The sequence below is a fragment of the Monodelphis domestica genome, chromosome X (genome assembly GCF_027887165.1).
Source record: "Monodelphis domestica isolate mMonDom1 chromosome X, mMonDom1.pri, whole genome shotgun sequence".
Classification (NCBI taxonomy): Eukaryota; Metazoa; Chordata; class Mammalia; order Didelphimorphia; family Didelphidae; genus Monodelphis; species Monodelphis domestica.
This window is the reverse complement of record NC_077235.1, coordinates 50,373,673-50,390,454: the sequence shown is the minus strand read 5'-3', so window position 1 is coordinate 50,390,454 and position 16,782 is coordinate 50,373,673. Positions and strand designations below refer to the sequence as shown.

General features: G+C 42.1%; 1 protein-coding gene across 1 annotated transcript in view; it reads right to left on the bottom strand.

Moving 5' to 3' along the window:
- GPC4 (glypican 4) overlaps positions 1-16,782 on the bottom strand; it is a 136,638-nt gene that overhangs the window by 17,916 nt on the left and 101,940 nt on the right. The window contains exon 3 of the mRNA XM_007507203.3: positions 3,337-3,728. Within this exon, the coding sequence (XP_007507265.1) occupies positions 3,337-3,728 (392 nt within the window). The remainder of the gene's footprint in view (positions 1-3,336; positions 3,729-16,782) is intronic.

The following is a 16,782-nucleotide window of genomic DNA, read 5'->3' as shown; positions in this document are numbered from 1 at the left end:
CCTTGTATCAGTGTGGCCAGAATTGATGTTTTCTTGGGCTGAAGCAAGCTACACTCCCAGAAGGGTTTCATAACCTGAAAGGGCCTGATGGATCAGCAGAAGGTGGGGGGCAAAAGCTAAAGAAGCTGGTAAGCTTGAATTCATTCACTCCTTTCTCTTCTCTGTCTCCTTTTTCTTCTTTCTACCTCTCCTTTCTCCTGTTTCATTTTTCTGTCCCTCACCTTTGTCCTCTTTCTTTGTTTCTCTCTTCTCCTCTTTCCTCTCTTCTATCACTCCTTTACCTCTCATTTCTCCCCTTCTCCATTTCTTCTCTCCCTCTGTTTCTCTTTCCTCTCTTCTCTCCTCTCTGTCCCTCTTTCTGTTTCTCTCTTCTCTCTCCATTTCTTTTTTCCTCTTCCCTCCATCTCTCTTTCCTCACCCCTTTATCCTCTCTACCTTTCATTTCTCCTCTCTCTCGGTGTCTCCCCACTGTATTTTCTCCATTCTCTCCTTTCTACTTTTCCTTTGTCCTCTGTCTCTCTACATTTCTCTTTACTCTTTCTCCCTCTTATTTCTCCTATCTCTTTGTCTCTCTCTTCTCCTCTTCTCTCAACCTCTTATTTCGCCATCTTTTTTCTATCACTCTGTTATCCTCTCTCTTACCTCTCATTTCTCCTGTCTCTCTCTCTGTTTCTCTTTCCTCTCCTTTCCACTTCTTATTTATCCTCTCTCCTCTCTAGTTCTTCTTTCTATTCTACTTTCTCCATCTCTCCAATATCCTCTTTCTTTTTCTCCTCTTCTATCTTTCCCTTATCTCTCCCCTCTCCTCTTCTATCTCTTCTTCCCTCTCTTTCTTAGAGGAGAAAGGAGAGAAGGAAAAAAATCCAATTGCAAGAAGTTTAGGCCCAGTGGCCTCCAGATGGGAAACATTTGGTTTGAACTTGAATTTAAGTTGATTCACCAATGTTCTTGATTGGTAGCACCTGGAATTTAGCTAGAACTAGATTAAAAAAATAAAGCCTTTACCCTCCATCTTAGTACCAATACAATGGATTGGGTTCTAAGGCAGGAGAGTAGTTTGAGCTAGGCAATTAAGTGACTTACCCAATGTTGTGCAGCTAAGAAGCATCTGAAGCTAGATTTGAATCTATGATCTCAATTCTAGGTCTGGTGCTCTTTCCACTGAGCCACCTAACTGACCAGGCCCATTGGATTTTGATGGGGATTAGGGAGAAAGCTTCAAGAAGCTCCCCGGTGAAGCAAAGATGCACATTATCACCTCTATTATTTAATATTGTACTAGAAACACTAGTGATAGCAATTAGGGAAGAAAATGAAGGGATTAAAATAGGCAATAAAGAAACTAAACTATCACTCTCTGCAAATGATAATATAATGGTATACTTAGAGAATCCTAAAGAATCAACTAAAAACCAGTTGAAATAACTTTCACAAATTTGCAGGACACAAAATAAACCCACATAAATCATCATCATAAACATATATTTCCCCAAAAGTCCAACACCACGAGGTAGGAAGAGAAATTCCATTTAAAATCACTATTATAAATGTGAATAAGATGGAAATAAGTTTTGAGCAATAATATATGTATAACCCAGTGGAATTGCTTGTCAGCTCTGGGAGGAGGGAGGGAAGAGAACATGAAGCATGTAATCATGGGAAAATATTTTCAAAATAAATAAAATTTAAAAATAAATAAAATATAAAGTACTTGAGAATCTACTTGACAAGACAAGCACAGGAACTGTATGAACACAATTACAAAACACTTCACACAAAGTCAGATCTAAACAACTGGAAAAACATTAACTGCTCATGGGTGGGCAGAGCTAATATAATTTTTTAAATGACAATTCTACCTAAATTAATTTACTTATTCAGTGCCATGTCAATCAAACTACCAAAATTATTTTATAGAACTAGAAAAAATAATAACAAAATTCCTCTGAAAGAACATAAGATCAAGGATATCAAGGGAATTAATGAAGAAAAAGGTGAAGGATGGTGGCCTAGCAATAACAGATCTCAGACTGTATTATAAATCATCAAAACAATCTGGTACTGGCTAAGAAATAAGTTGGTAGATCAAGGGAATAGATTAGGAGTAAATGGCCTTAGCAGTCTAGTGTTTGATAAATCCAAAGATCCCAATATTGGGGATAAAGACTATTTGACAAAAACTATTGGAAAAATGGCAAAAATTAGTTATACACCAATATTTCATACCCTGTACCAAGATATAGTCAAAATGGGCATGTGATTTAGACATAAAGGGTGATGCTATAAGCAAATTAGGGGGACACAGACTAGTTTACCTGTCGGATCTGTGGAGAAGGGAAGAATTTATGACCAAACAAGAGATAGAGAATATTACAAGAAGTGAAGTGATTAATTTTAACTATATTAAATTAAAAGGGGTTTGCACAAACAAAATCAATGTAATCAAGATTAGAAGGGAAACAACAAAGTTGGAAAAAATTTACAACCAATTTCTCTGATAAAGGTCTCATTTCTCAAATCTATAGAGATTTGACAGTCAATTGACAGTCAAAGGATATGAACAAGCAGTTTTCAGATGAAGAAATCAAAGCTATCAATAACCATATGAAAAAATGTTCTAAATCCCTCTTGATTAGAAAAATGCAAATTAAAACAATCCTGAGATACGCCCTCACACCTAGCAGATTGGCCAATATGGCAATAAAAGAAAGTAATAAATGCTGGAGGGAATGTGGCAAAATTGGGACACTAATGCATTGCTGGTGGAGTTGTGAATCGATCCAATCATTCTGGAGGGCAATTTGGAACTATGCCCAAAGGGCTATAAAACTGTGCTTACCCTTTGATCTGGTAATGCCACTACTGAATCTGTATCACAAAGAGGTAATAAAAAAGGGAAAGGACTTGCTTGTACAAAAATATTTATAGTGGCTCTCTTTGTAGTGGCAAAGAATTGGAAACTGAAAGGATGTCCATCAACTGGGATTCATCAAGCTGAACAAATTGTGGTATCTGTTGGTGATGGAGTACTACTGTGCTGTAAGGAATAATGAACAGGAGGATTTCAGAAAGAGCTGGAAAGACCTCTGTGAACAGATGCAAAGTGAAATAAGCAGAACCAGGAGAACATTGTACATAGTAGCAGCAATATTGTGGAATGATCAACTGTGACAAGCTTAGCTACTCTCAGCAATACAATGATCCAGGATGGTTCTGAGGAGCTTATGACAAAGAATGCTCTCCATCTCCTGAAATGAGCCCCAAAAGTTGTTCTCCTGTCTCAGATGTGCCTATTCATACACCAAGACCCCAGATGATTCAAGATTATGAGCTTACCACAGACACTTTGTTGATAACATCCCTGGCAACGGCCAGACCTTGGGCAAATGTCCGGGCAGCGACGAAGGCCCGAGTCACCTGCAACTTGAGTTTCCGTGGTACATCCCCAAAGGGCTTCAGCTGCTCTGTGTACTTGCTTACACATTCCAAATACTCATCTGTAAAATGGTGTTGGGGGTTCACAAGGCGAAACATGCGCTCCAGAAGGTGGGCCCAGAAGTCATTGAGCATTTCTTCCAGGTTCACATTGCCTCCCACATAGTATCGCTTCAGCTCCACAAAGAGATCCTTAAAGAGCTCAGAATTTTGCATATATAAGCGACCGTAGGTCCGGACAAACATGTCATTCAAGGATTTTTCAGCATTTTCAAGTAGTTCTTTGAAGAATTCTAAAAGAGAAAAGAAAAAATGGGATTTTGAGATCATAAAAAGACATATCTTAGAACTGGAAGAGACCTCATATAGAGTCTAATCCCTTCTGTTTTGACGGAGGAAAGAACTGAGGCCTAGAGAAATTAAATAACTCACTCCATGTAACTCAGGCAAGATGACTTGCAAAGCCATTTCTTAAAACAATTCTGTGAGGTAGGAAACCAATTCCCATTTTACAGATTAGGAAAGGGAAAATGAGATACAGGAGGCAATGTGTTGGACTTCAGAATCAGGAGGACTTATGTTCAAATTCCACCTCGAGCCAGTTATGACTGATCCTGGGCAAATCACTTCACTTGCCTGACTCAGACTGTCTTCATCTAAAAAGTGGGGCTAATAATGACACCTTAAATGACAGAGTCGTCATGAAGCTCAAGTGAGATAACAAAGTACAGTACCCAGACAGTCTTTGAGCACTACAGAAATAACAGCTGTTGCTGCTAGCCATTAACCTTGCCGACCCTCAAGCAACCTCCAAAGACTCTACCTGGCATTTGTTTGCATTTAACTATGCGAGTGTATATACAAACATTGTCTCCCAATGGAATATTTCATTTTTGCCTTTGTATCCTGAGATCTTAGGGCAAGGTCTAAAACATAGTAGGTGCTTAATAATGCTTTGTGATTGCATTTTTTTCTTCCTCCCCCTCAACCCTGTCTGTACTAGTCCAAAAGGCCTAACAAGTCAAGCCATTACTCTTTCTCTTAAATCATTTTCTATTTTACGTTAATTCTCAACACCAAATGAAATGAGCATTTCCATATCCATTAAAGAACAGGCAAGGACTGTACGTAAAAGCTAGGTGGCACAGTGGATACACTGCTGGGTCTAGAGTCAGGAAGACTCAGTTTCTTGAGTTCAAATCTGGACTCAGACACTTAGTAGATGTGTGACCCTGGGGAAATCACTTAACCCTGTTTGCCAGAGTTTCCTTGCCTGTAAAAGGAGCTAGAGAAGAAAATGACAAACCACTCCAGTTTCTCTGCCAAGAAAATCCCAAACGGGGGTCACGAAGGAGTTGGATGCCCGACTGAAAAACATCTAAACACTGGGTACGAAAACTGGCATATTGCTGTTCTAGCTTGCTTTTTTTAAAGTATCCATGGGTTACTCTCAATGAAATAGTTTATTTTGTAAAAAGAAATGCCTTGTTGCCACATTTTAAATATATAATAATCCCATATATATATATAAAATATGTATTATACATATCACTAAATCAAAGCAATTGAACCAAGACAGAATTTGACTCTTTAGTGTCCACAGTGCAGGGACACATATGAGGAACCGACAATAAATATGGATGCAAAGAACGTTATTAGTTTGTAACAGTCACATTTCGTTCAAACCTATTTTTTATCTCAAACTAGGAGAGAAAGAGAACAAAATAATACCTGGCCAAAAACTTTTCAAAAGGTTTCCAAAATTGAGCATCTTAGAACTTAAACTAACGTTCCCTCCGCTTTGTTGGAGAGGGGGAACTGTGTGTATTTATGCACATGGAATGCAAACTGCCCAGCCAATATGCAGATGGGCCAGATCTGTGATTTTAAGGGTCTAGGGTATTCTTGGTATGAGTAATTCCCTTCAATGATTCAGAACAGCAATTCAGCTCTAACTTATGGCTAGTAATTGACCCAGGATGTTCCAGAAGCAGGACTTACTCCCGTCTTCCTGCCAGGATCAGTCCGCTTACTGACTGTCTCTCATGGGATCTAATGTATATTTGGATATTTATGTTCCCACATAAATTGGAATCCCTCAACATTTTACTATTTGCATAGAGAAGAATGAGAGAAAAGTAGACCTGAAAACATGACACCAGCTACCGACAAATAGGAGGTAGAGAAGCGCCGGCCTTGGGGTCCAATTTTCAGGCATTTCAAGCCTTTGATTGTGCCACAGGCTGTGTTTGATTAGAGCCAAGTGATTGCTTGTCTTTGAGCCTCAGTTTTACTCATCTGTCAAATGAGGAAAATAGTGCCTGTTCTTCTCAACTCACAAGTACTTCAAGATTTAGAGTGTTTCCTTCATAAGCACTCTGTGAGTCGGGAAATATAAATTCTGATATTCTCTGTCTCTGTCTGTCTCTCCACCCCAATGTAGCCATCCTAACTATAGAATGAAAGCTTGAAGTTTTGTCTTTGACAGTAACATTGCCCTGAATGCAAAAAGTCAGGATATACTGGACAAGGAATCAGACTGGCCATTATATAGGCAAATCACTTTAGGATCATAATATTTCCTAATAGAAGGGACCTTAGAGATTATCTAGGCAAAAAGTTCTTCAGTTTGAGTCTACGGCTAGATTTCAGGGGGCCTGTAAACATGGAAGGGGAAAAAACACATTTTTGCTAAACTCGAACCAAAATTTAACATTTCCCTTCAATTGTTGAAAAATAAAAATATTATTCTGAAAAGAAAGTCATAGGCCACTAGACTGCCACAGGTCCACGACGCACAAGAAAGGTGGGAGTGCTGTGCTCTAGATGTGCCCATGGGCCACATGGGAGCCACGACATTCCCAAGGGGAATGGCCCCCATTTCTATTCAAGTCCAATAAAGTTGGTAATAGAGCGACCTACTCATTTTACAGAGGAGAAGAGCAAGGTCCCAGTCCCACAGCTAATAGGCAACAGTTGGAATTCCAAAGCCAGTGCTCAATCTCCAGATCCATTAAGAAGATTATGGGATTTTGAGCTGAAAAGGACCTTAGAGATCACCCTAGTCCAATTCATTCATTTTGCATACAAGGAACGTGAAGCTGAGAGAAAGGCAATGACTTCCCGATCCCACATCACCCCAGGAATAAGTGGATGGAGCCAAGACTTAGCCTCAGACCTTTTTCTGCCGCCCCACTCCAACTTGAAGAACATGTGAAACAGGCACATTTACTGTAGAGTATGGACTGAATCACATTGGTGACTCACGCCATGCAAAAGACAACGAAGGGCTGCCATGCTGGCTCATAGGCCCTTCCCTGGGCCTTAATTCTCAAATGCTACTTTTGCCCCCCATCCTCCTTGTCTTTTTGCTCTCCTTTGCGCTGAGCAGTACTTAAACCCCAGTTGTCAAAAGACACACACATAGAACACTGTCCTGTCTGATCCTCACTGCTACCCTCCATCCAGGGGAAAGATGAATATCCCCATATTACAGGTGAGGCGAAGGAGGCTCAGAGAGATTTGTTGTTGTTCGGTTGTGTCCAACTCTGTGACCCCATTTGGGGTTTTTTTAACAGAGAAACTGGAGGGGTGTGCCATTCCCATCTCTAGCCCATTTTACAGATGAGGAAACTCAGGCAAACAGGGTTAAGTGACTTGCCGGGGATCACAAAGCTAGGAAGTGTCTTACGCCAGATCTGAGCTCAAGACGGTAAGTCATTCTGAGTCCAGGCCCAAGACTCTCTCCGCCTCAGTGCTACCTAGCTGCCCTCAAAGAGATCAAGTGATGTTTCCAAGGTCACTGGACTAGGATCCCAGTTTTTTCCACCCTACAACCACAGCACACTTGGTAAATTTTAGGAAACTTATCCCCTAATATAACCAACTAGACATTCGGAAATCTGACCTGTGCTCGAGTGACTCACATCTAATGAATAATTTGCCTGAGCTTTGAATCCTCTAGAGAGTAATGTTCAGTTTCACGTTTTTTCCAGGGGAAAGGGGGCAGGGGTCTTACCCCGGCAGACGTGGAATTTAAACCTTGTTAAAATGTTCAAAGTGAATCAGAGTTCAAATTGTGGGCTTCAAAATTTCCAGGCCAAACAAAGGACTTCACTCATACATGGAAGACTTTATGGTAAGAGTGAAACCACATTTTTGGAGTTCCTAGGATTTGGGAGGTTGACATAGCTGGATGAAATGTAGCTTCTTAGGAGAGTGAGAGAAATGATACAGTGGAGAGGACACGGGCTTCAAATTCCATGTCCTCTGGCCAGGCTCAGTGGGAACCTCAACGTTTGTTCCCATGCCTGGTATTTCCTGTCTAAGAAGGTTTCTGTTTTTCTTTTTCTTTTCAAAGTTTGCAGATAATTGGTATTATATATTAATTTCTAATTCGTATAATCATTCTAAAAGCTTATTTCATTTCCTTTAATAGGTTACACATTGAAATGTCATCTGAGTGGGCCCATGACTAATAAAGCCTTGGGCAATCTGTGAAGTGGCTATGAACAAGTTCTAGCCCATGTGGTTTGGCGATCCCAAAGCTTAGGCCAGATTTTAGGGTCTAGAGTTGGAAAGGCACTTCAGAGTCCCTACTTTTAGAGAGGATGAACTGTGGCTGAGGGAGGGGAAGTGACATGCCCAGGGTCATACACACAGAAAGTGTCAGAGGCAGAATTTGAACCCAGAAACTTTGTGACTCCAAATCCTATAAATAACAAGCCCTTCAACTGCAGCAGTATTGAACAGTTAGGGCTCTGTTCTAAGCACAGTTTAAATGACATAATTTTAGCCTCCTGCTCACTCTCCAAATTATTCACCGACTACTCACCCACCAGTTACTGGGCACCTATAGGTGCAGGGCTTTTAAGCCCACCTCTTGAAGAAGACTCCAAGGAGAAAGCCCTCCCAGAAGCAGCCTGGGCAAATCATGGCAAGGCCAACCATCCCTAGGCCTGGAGTGCTCTTCTTCAGCACATGCCAGTACCAGGGATCTTCCTCACAGTCCATCAGAGAGTCACTAGCGCCAAAGACAGAGAGTGCAGGTGACTTAAGGACCTAAGGGGAGCCTGGGCTGCCACCTATCTGGGCCTCAATTTCTCCTCTGTCTGTACGTAATAAGAAGGGCTACCATGTAGAGGGCCCCTTCAAGTTGCCAAAGTGCGTAAGGCCCATTATCTCGCTTGAGCCTCACAATAGCCCTGGTCCCAGTATTCTCTCTGCCCCTCATTTTACCAATCATGAACCTCAGGCTCAGACACGAAATGACGGGGTAATTCAACCAAGAAGCATTCGAGTTAGGGGTTTTGTTCCGTTGTGTCAGACTGATCTTCCTGACTTCGACGATCATGTTAGGGTTTCCCCTCTACCGTATCTCCCAGGGATGTCACAAAGATTGCGGAGTATTGTCCTGCCCTGTGATTGCACATGGGATCTCTTGGTACAGAAATTCCTTTTAGCAATGCAAAGTGACAACTAATCCACCAATAACAACACCAGCGGGGAAGGCAGAGGTGCTCAAGAGTGAAATCACTTGACCATAGTTCCATAGCTAGTAGAGCAGAGGCAGGACTTGAATCTTGGTCTTCCTGACTCTGTGAGGAGTCACTATTGCAATAATCATGCATAAAACCTATGTGGATATACCCAAATGTATACCATAAACAAACTCTACTGGCCACATCATCCCTGTCTTCAGAATTGATAACTTGTTTAAACTGGGAGCACAGAGTGTTTTCTCAGTTATTTTAAATCCTAAATGTTATTTAAACATTTTGCTAACTCAAAGGGGCTGTATAAATGTCAGCCTTTATTATTCAATATGTGGCGCTGACAGTAACCTTCCCTCTAATTTCATCAGTGATCCTATGAGTGCCTGTAGGCAGGCTGTACTTTACTACCCATGGACGATTCCAAATGATTCCCATAGGGGCAGCTAGGCAGCACAGTGGATAGAGTACCAGAATCAGGAGGTCCTGGCTTCAGATTTGGCCTCAAGTCATTTCCTGGCTGTGTGACCCTGGGCAAGTCACTTAACCCCATTTATCTAACCCTTGCCTTTTTGTCAGGCAGAAAGTAAGGATTGAAAAAATCGCTCCCATGTTAGGAAACAATTGTTTCCTAAGTATTAGGCTATCATTTGGTACTACATGCCAGGTCTACACCCTCCTAGCTCTTTTTTTGAGAATGATCATAACAGCATTAGGCTTCTAAGGAGTTTATAAGCTTCTGATAGCTTTCAGTTCTTGACTTTAAACTGTATTTTTCAGCCTAGTGTTTGCCATCGTACTCACTTCAACCTAGCTTTAGCAACCTTGGTTGGCACTGAAGTTAACTAAGGATCTCAAGATCTCAGTTGAGAGGGTCTTGGGAACACATGATCATATGTTTAGAGCCAGGAAGAAGCTTAAAGGTCAAGAAATTCGACTCCCTTATTTCATACATGAGACAATTGTGGGAGACTTTGGGGCTCCCAGTCTAGTGTTCCAGCCACTGCATCCTGCTCGGTACTCTCTTGTCGAGTTCTTTTGAAATGTCTCCTTACTCTGATTTATCTTACATACTCTGGAACAGATCGACTCGATTTATTATGAATGTTCTTTTCTTGGGCAAACTCTCAGAAAAAAGCCACCTAAAATTGTTGTCTAGCCTTCTACACCTCCCACTCACTTCTCTAAATGGTTTACAGCTCAGCACTCAACTGAACTGTCTTCTCCAAGGTTATCTGCAGGGTCTTAATCGTTCAGCTGACGACCCTCCCTCTTGTACTTTCTCTAGAGATCTTACCCTCTCTTCTGGAAACTCTTTCCCCCTTCCACTTTGGTGACACCACTCCATCTCCTCACTCTGGTCAACCCTTCTCTCCATCATCTGCTAGATCATTTTCAGTGTCCTTAACTACTGGTGTCCCTCTAAGGCCCTTTCTCCTTCTCTCTCTAGGTTATCTCATCAATTCTACCTCCACAACTTTTATTAACATGTACCTTCTCTGTATTCATCCCTTTAGGCCCTCCTCACCTCTCTCTCACTGGCCTTCCAAATGCTTTCAGACCTCGCCTCTAATCCACCCATCAGCAGAAACAGTCTTCCTAAACACAGGTCACAATAGCTCCCTCCAATGAACTCCTCAGCTTGGCACTGAAAGCCTTTCCTAGTGTGGCTCCAGCCTAACTTTCTGGGCTTGTTCCAAATTATTCCTCTTTATAAACTCTTCTGTTTTCGTCAGAATGGCCTACATAGTTGTTCGCCCAACTCTGCATTCCATCTCTCCTCTGTATGTGTTTACCCAAGCAGTTGTATACACCTAGAAATCGGCCTCCCTCCTTCCCTCTTCATTTCTACTTCCTGATCCCTTGGAGTTGGGAGGGCTCTCTCTTTGGGTTTATCATGCATATTTACCCATTTGCATCCCCCCACCTCCTAATGAAATGCAATCGATTAAAATGGCATTTCTTCAGGTTGTCTCCGGAAATGTGTTGAGGCCAATTCTGCCAAGTCCATTATTCACCCCTCGGAGAACACATCCTTCCATTGAGCTCCAGCTTTTTTGGTCTTCTGTTTTGTTTGTGATAACTGGTATTTATAATGCAAAGTGCCTCACATATAGCATGGTATGCTTTATAATCCTTACAGCAACCTCGAGAGATAGGTACTACAGACATCATCCTCATGTTACAAATGAAGAAACTGAGGCTCAGAAAAGCTAAATCACTTGCCACAAAGCTAATACATGACAGAGATAGGATTTGAACCCAGGTCTTTAACATTCTCAAACCACTGTCTCTATAAGGAGAATGTCAGTATGGATCATCCAGTGATCTAGATCCTCTAGTATTATGTGTGTATCTTGGTGGGGGCAAATAGAGGGGTAGAAAGAGTATGAGAGTTTAAGGCAGAGAAATGTCCTTTGCTTTCAAGTTTCAGTTTGGGGAAGTAAGCAAAGAACTCTTTTGTTCAAGGCAAGAAGGATCAAACATCTATTATAGTCTCAGTTCATTTATCCCAAATGTTGAAAGATACATGGACAATCTCGTACCACTTGCCTATAGGGCAACAAGAGAGGACTAGAGGTTTAAGAAGACAGAGGAAGAATAGTTTAAGAATCGGTTGGGCAGGAGTATAACAGTAATCAACATCTAATTTTCCCCTTCCCACACTCAGCTGGGAGCAGCCAGATGTTCCTTTCATTTAAATAGCAATACCTAAAAATGTGCTCTATTAACAGATGCTTTAGGCAGCCATAATTGCAAGCTACAAATTAAGAGAAAACATAAAAAACCTATTATATATCCTAACAGGTCATTATTTAGTTTATAGATTCAACCACTGCTATTAATCAGTAGAACTATAAATCTTGAGAAATGTGGTATAGGAAAAAACCCTCACTAATTAGGACTGACTAGTGAAGGTATGCCAAAATGGGGAGAAGTATAAACTACAGAATGTAAAGAAGTGCCGTGGAGTATTTTCAACTAGAGAAAACCTCTCCAGCTCCGATGCTTTGAAACAGGGACAGCACAGGATTGGGAGCTGGGAAGGACGCACGCCAGGATCATGTAGGCATGGGCTCACAGATGCCATTCTTTCAGGACTTGCCTAATTACACAGAGTAACAGGATTCAGGCCCACATGGAAGCCCGCCAACTAAAGTCACCAATCTAGTGCAAATACTTTCCCCGGGCAAGTGCTTCTGCCATCAGGGAGGCTGGAGGGGACATTTTTTCATTAGACCAGAGCCATATGATGACAACGACCATCAGCCACAACCAAGATCACTGAGATTCTAAAATTCTTAGCTAAGAAATGAACTGAAACAAAAAGATGAACGCAATCGCATGGGCTGTGTTCTTCGATAGTAAATACACCGTTATTTTACCAAAGTCTAGGCTTTTGGCAATAATGTCACCGAGAATTTCTAAATCTGAATACCACCACCATTCCGTCCTTACTGAAGGGGAGCGAGATTGGCCACAGAATGTTGGCTTGATATCGGCTGTCATCAGACCTTTAGCTTTTCAGTATGGGAACACAAAGCAGAAGAATAATACAAGCTCATCGCCAACTCTAGTCACAGGATAAGATTTCAAATGAGAAGAGACCTCATCTTGTCCGGGTCCCTCATTTTACAAATGAGAAGGGGGAAATGAAGCCCACTGAGATGAAATGGCTTGCCCAATGTGCCTATTTTTGGTCACTAGCATAAATATTTTGGATTAGCTAATTCCTCTGTTCATTCAACTGACATGTGCGAGGCAAGGTCCTGGGCAGTGGGGATATCAAAACAAACATCTCTTGTCCTCAAGGAGCTTCCATGCTATTCTGGCAGGAAGAGAAATGAGCTACCCAGATAATTAAGTGCAGATACAAAGTCATTGCAAGAGAAAGCAATTAGTAACCGGCTGGATTGGGCCAGGAGTGGCGTACGAGTTGGTACTGAGTTAACCCTTGATACAAGCTAGAGATTCTAAGATGGAGAGGTAATTCTAGGCATTGGGTCGGGTGGGGAGGAGGGAAGAGATAAAATGCATGGCATTCTTTGAAGCTATAATTATGTCATATTCCTGTGCAATGGAAATATGTCATGTGAATTCAAGTAATACAGATCCAGGATTTGTTGCGTTGTGATTCAGACTCACCTGGACCAACCCACCTGTTGGGGGAAGTGCCAGTACGGTAGTCTGGACAGAATGGCTTCCTTCATCTTTGAGGAATCTATCCTGGTTCTTAAAGCCAGAGGAGAGGTGAAGGATGACAGCGGACCCTAATGTTGTGGAGAAGAGGAGCCTCAAACTGTCAACTTCCCTTTGTTTTGAGGTAGGAATCAGGATCAGGAGAGGGTAAAGAGAGAAGGAACCAAGAAATTCCACTTGGTTCCAGAATTTCTCTCAGCCAGTTAATTGGGAGCAAAGCGTCAGTACCTGGGCCCCTGGGTCCTTCCTTCTTCTGTTTGCATCCATGGACAGAATCAACAAAATAATAGTAAAAATGGAGTGTGAGAAGGGGAAAATAAGCCTAGGAAGTCAGGTTGGGGTCACACTGTGACTAGGTGCAACCAGAAGGAATATGCAGATTTATGAATTCCATCAGTATTTCTTAACTGTGCCAGGGCCTGTTCTCCTTACCTGCCATACCGACCAATTTGCCCTCAAGGAGCGGGTTTGACTTAATAACCCACTTTGAAGCTCCCCTTTCATTTCCCTTTCCTCCAGGACTTGCCCTTAAGGTTGTAATCATTAGGTTACAGATGTACATTTCTTTTAGAAGAACAAGTACTGCAGGGTCAGTCAAAATCCAGCCAGGCATCAATGCCTTTCCCCCAGAATTCACTTCTCCCTGGCTACTTCCAAGCTGAAAGAGAAAGTTGGACCTCTCTGCTATTTGAGTTTTCCAACAGTTCCCCAATTGAGAGTAGATTAGTTCAAAGGAGGAAAGGATTCCTCTTATTCCCTCTAAGAGAGCAAGCTGGGATGTCACTGGGATCATTCTGCCCAGGCACCTTATACCACCGCACTGCTAAAATGCTGGCCCAATTTCCTCGGTGTCTCTCTTTCTTCCGTTGTTCTCTCCAAGCCCCCAGATTTGTTCTAGTAATAATAGAGAACACGGAAATAGCCCTTTAATGTTTGTAAAGTGCTTTATGAATACTATATTCCCCTCGGAGCCTCACAACAACCCAGTGAGGGAAGTGTTATTATAACTCCCATTTAAAGATAAGCAAAATGAGCTAGACAGACTGTGACTTGCCCAAGGTCACACAGCATCTGAGGCAGCATTCAAAAGGAGGACTTTCTGACTCTAAGCCTAGCATTCTAGTCACTGTACCACCTAGCTGAATAGCTGTATTAGGGAGAGAGGTGTATGCCATAAAAACCAAAAACCTCTTCTTTTCCACCCTTAATGAAGGTAATAGGGAAAAAAGAACAAATGAGCAGGAGCTAAGGCACAACACATCACATCACATGACTTTGCTAGAAATCTCCAAAGAGAGGCTGGATGCTCATTTTTCAGGGCCCCACAGAAGGATTTCAAGCTTAAAGCAGTGATTAGTTTAGATGATTTGTGAAGTCCCTTTCGACTCTAAAGACTTTCATGATACAGTCAAAAGAGGGGGCGATTTCTTGTCAGAAAGACTTGGGTTCAAATTCTGCCTTGGATACAAATCTTTGGAGCCCTTGTAATTATTTACTCTGGTGGCAATGACACAGACAAATGAGGTCCTGAAGATACTGGAACCCAGTAGGGAGAGCCCATGCTGTGTGAGAGAGGATAGCAAAGGACATAGGTTCAGTTTTCTACCAGACTGGGTATTTCCTAGAATCTCCTTTCCCTTCACTGGGTCTCTGATTCCTCTGCAAAATGAGGGGCACGAACATAATATCTTTTTTTAAATTAAAAACCCTTACCTTTTGTCTTGGAATCAATTCTGTGTATTGGTTCTTAGGCAGAAGAGCGGTAAGGACTGGGCAATAGGGGTTAAGTGACTTGCTCAGGGTCACACAGCTAGGAAGTATCTGAGGCCATATTTGACCCCAGGACCTCCCATCTCTGGGCCTGGCTCTCCATCCACTGAGCTACCCAGCTGCCCCCCCCCCATGATAATATCTTAAGGTGCCTTTCAGCTTACAATCCTCTGCTCCTTTGAGATTCCAGATTTTTCTTCTCAAATGGCTGCTCTATGGTAAAAAGCGTGAGGGAGGAATGACCATAAATGAAGTCCAATGTCAATAGCACTCTGAAATTCCTACCTGCCTTTAGCTAATGACTCTCTCCTGTATTGACAGTCAGCTGTGGGTTGGTTAATGAACTCTACTGACCATTCTGGAGTCAGCCTGACAACCGGAAAGCTTGGAAGGGCCTTTTTGTAGCTGCTGGGTCTCTGCTAGGCACTACAAATTCCCATCTTTTGTGTTTATTATTAGGGAGCTTCCTTGTTCACAAACAAAAAGGTACACATGAGTTACTTGACTTCCCTCTTTCCCACAATTGTGAAAGCCCTGCCTGACAGCAGTGGTGCACACAACTGGCACCGGTTCAATTTCCCCCCAAGCCTTAATCAGGCACTGCCCAATATGAGTGCATCACATGACCAACAAGTCCAGCCTTCCAACCTTTAGAGGTTTTCAGGATATCTTCAACTAGTCCCCATCAGGCTCTTCCATTTCTTCTCTCAAATTAAATCACTGGGGCACTCAAGGGTGGAAGGTGGCAATCTCCAAAAGGGAATCCTAGGACTTATGAAAGAGAAGCTATCCACATCCAGAGGAAGAACTGTGGAAGCAGAAATGCAGAAGAAAAACAACTGCTTGATCACATGGGTCGATGGGGATATGACTGGGGATGAAGACTCTAAATGATCACCCTAGTGCACATATCAATAAATGGAAATAGGTTTTGATCAAGAACACATGTAAAACCCAGTGGAATTGCACATCGGCTATGGGAGGGGGTCAGGAGGGGGAGGGAAAGAACATGAATCTTGCAACCATGGGAAAATGTTCTAAATCAACTAATTAAATAAAAATTTTAAACCACACACACAAAAGGGAATCCTAGGATCACAAATTCGGAAAGTACCTTAGATTCCACCTTTGAGTCCAATCCACTCCATTTAAATATGAAGAAACTGAGGCCCAGAGATGAAGTGACTCACCCAAAATTAAAGGAAAAGATCACAGCTCTAAATCTGCAAGAGACCTTAATTCATAGATGAGGAAACCAAAGTGTTGAGGAATAAATGGCTTACTTAGTATTACACATCTATTAGATGTCTGATTTGAAATTGGGTCTTCCTGACTCCAAGTCTAGGGATAAAAATGGGTGTGCAAATGAGCACCGAGAAGGAAACCGGAAAGAATGCTGGATTTGGAGGTCAGGTAGACCCAACTCTTATAAGCTATGGGACCCTGGGCCAATCATTTCTGCTCTCCGAGTCTCCATTTTCCTGGCCTGTAAGATGGAAGTAACCATGCCTGTAATACTTATCTCATTGAGTTGCTGGGAAAATCAAATGAGGATGCTTGCAAAAGCCCCTTGGGGCCCTTAAAGTGGTTTGGAAATGTCACCTGTTATTGTTATTGCTGCTAATGATTACCTGATCTGTCTCCCTGCATTCTTCCCCTGTTGATCCCAGCTCTCGCCTCTGGAATGAAGGAGAATGCATCTCCTGATGCTTCACGGAACAAGAATTCAGGTAGTTACAGAAGTTTCCGAGAGAGCCCCTTCAGCTGCCTTCTCCTCTAAGACGACCAAATATCTACCCCTCATGGATACAGAACTTGTTAGAAACACTAGACTCTAAGCCCTTGAAGACTTTAGTATGGTGGCCAACACTTAATAAATACTTGT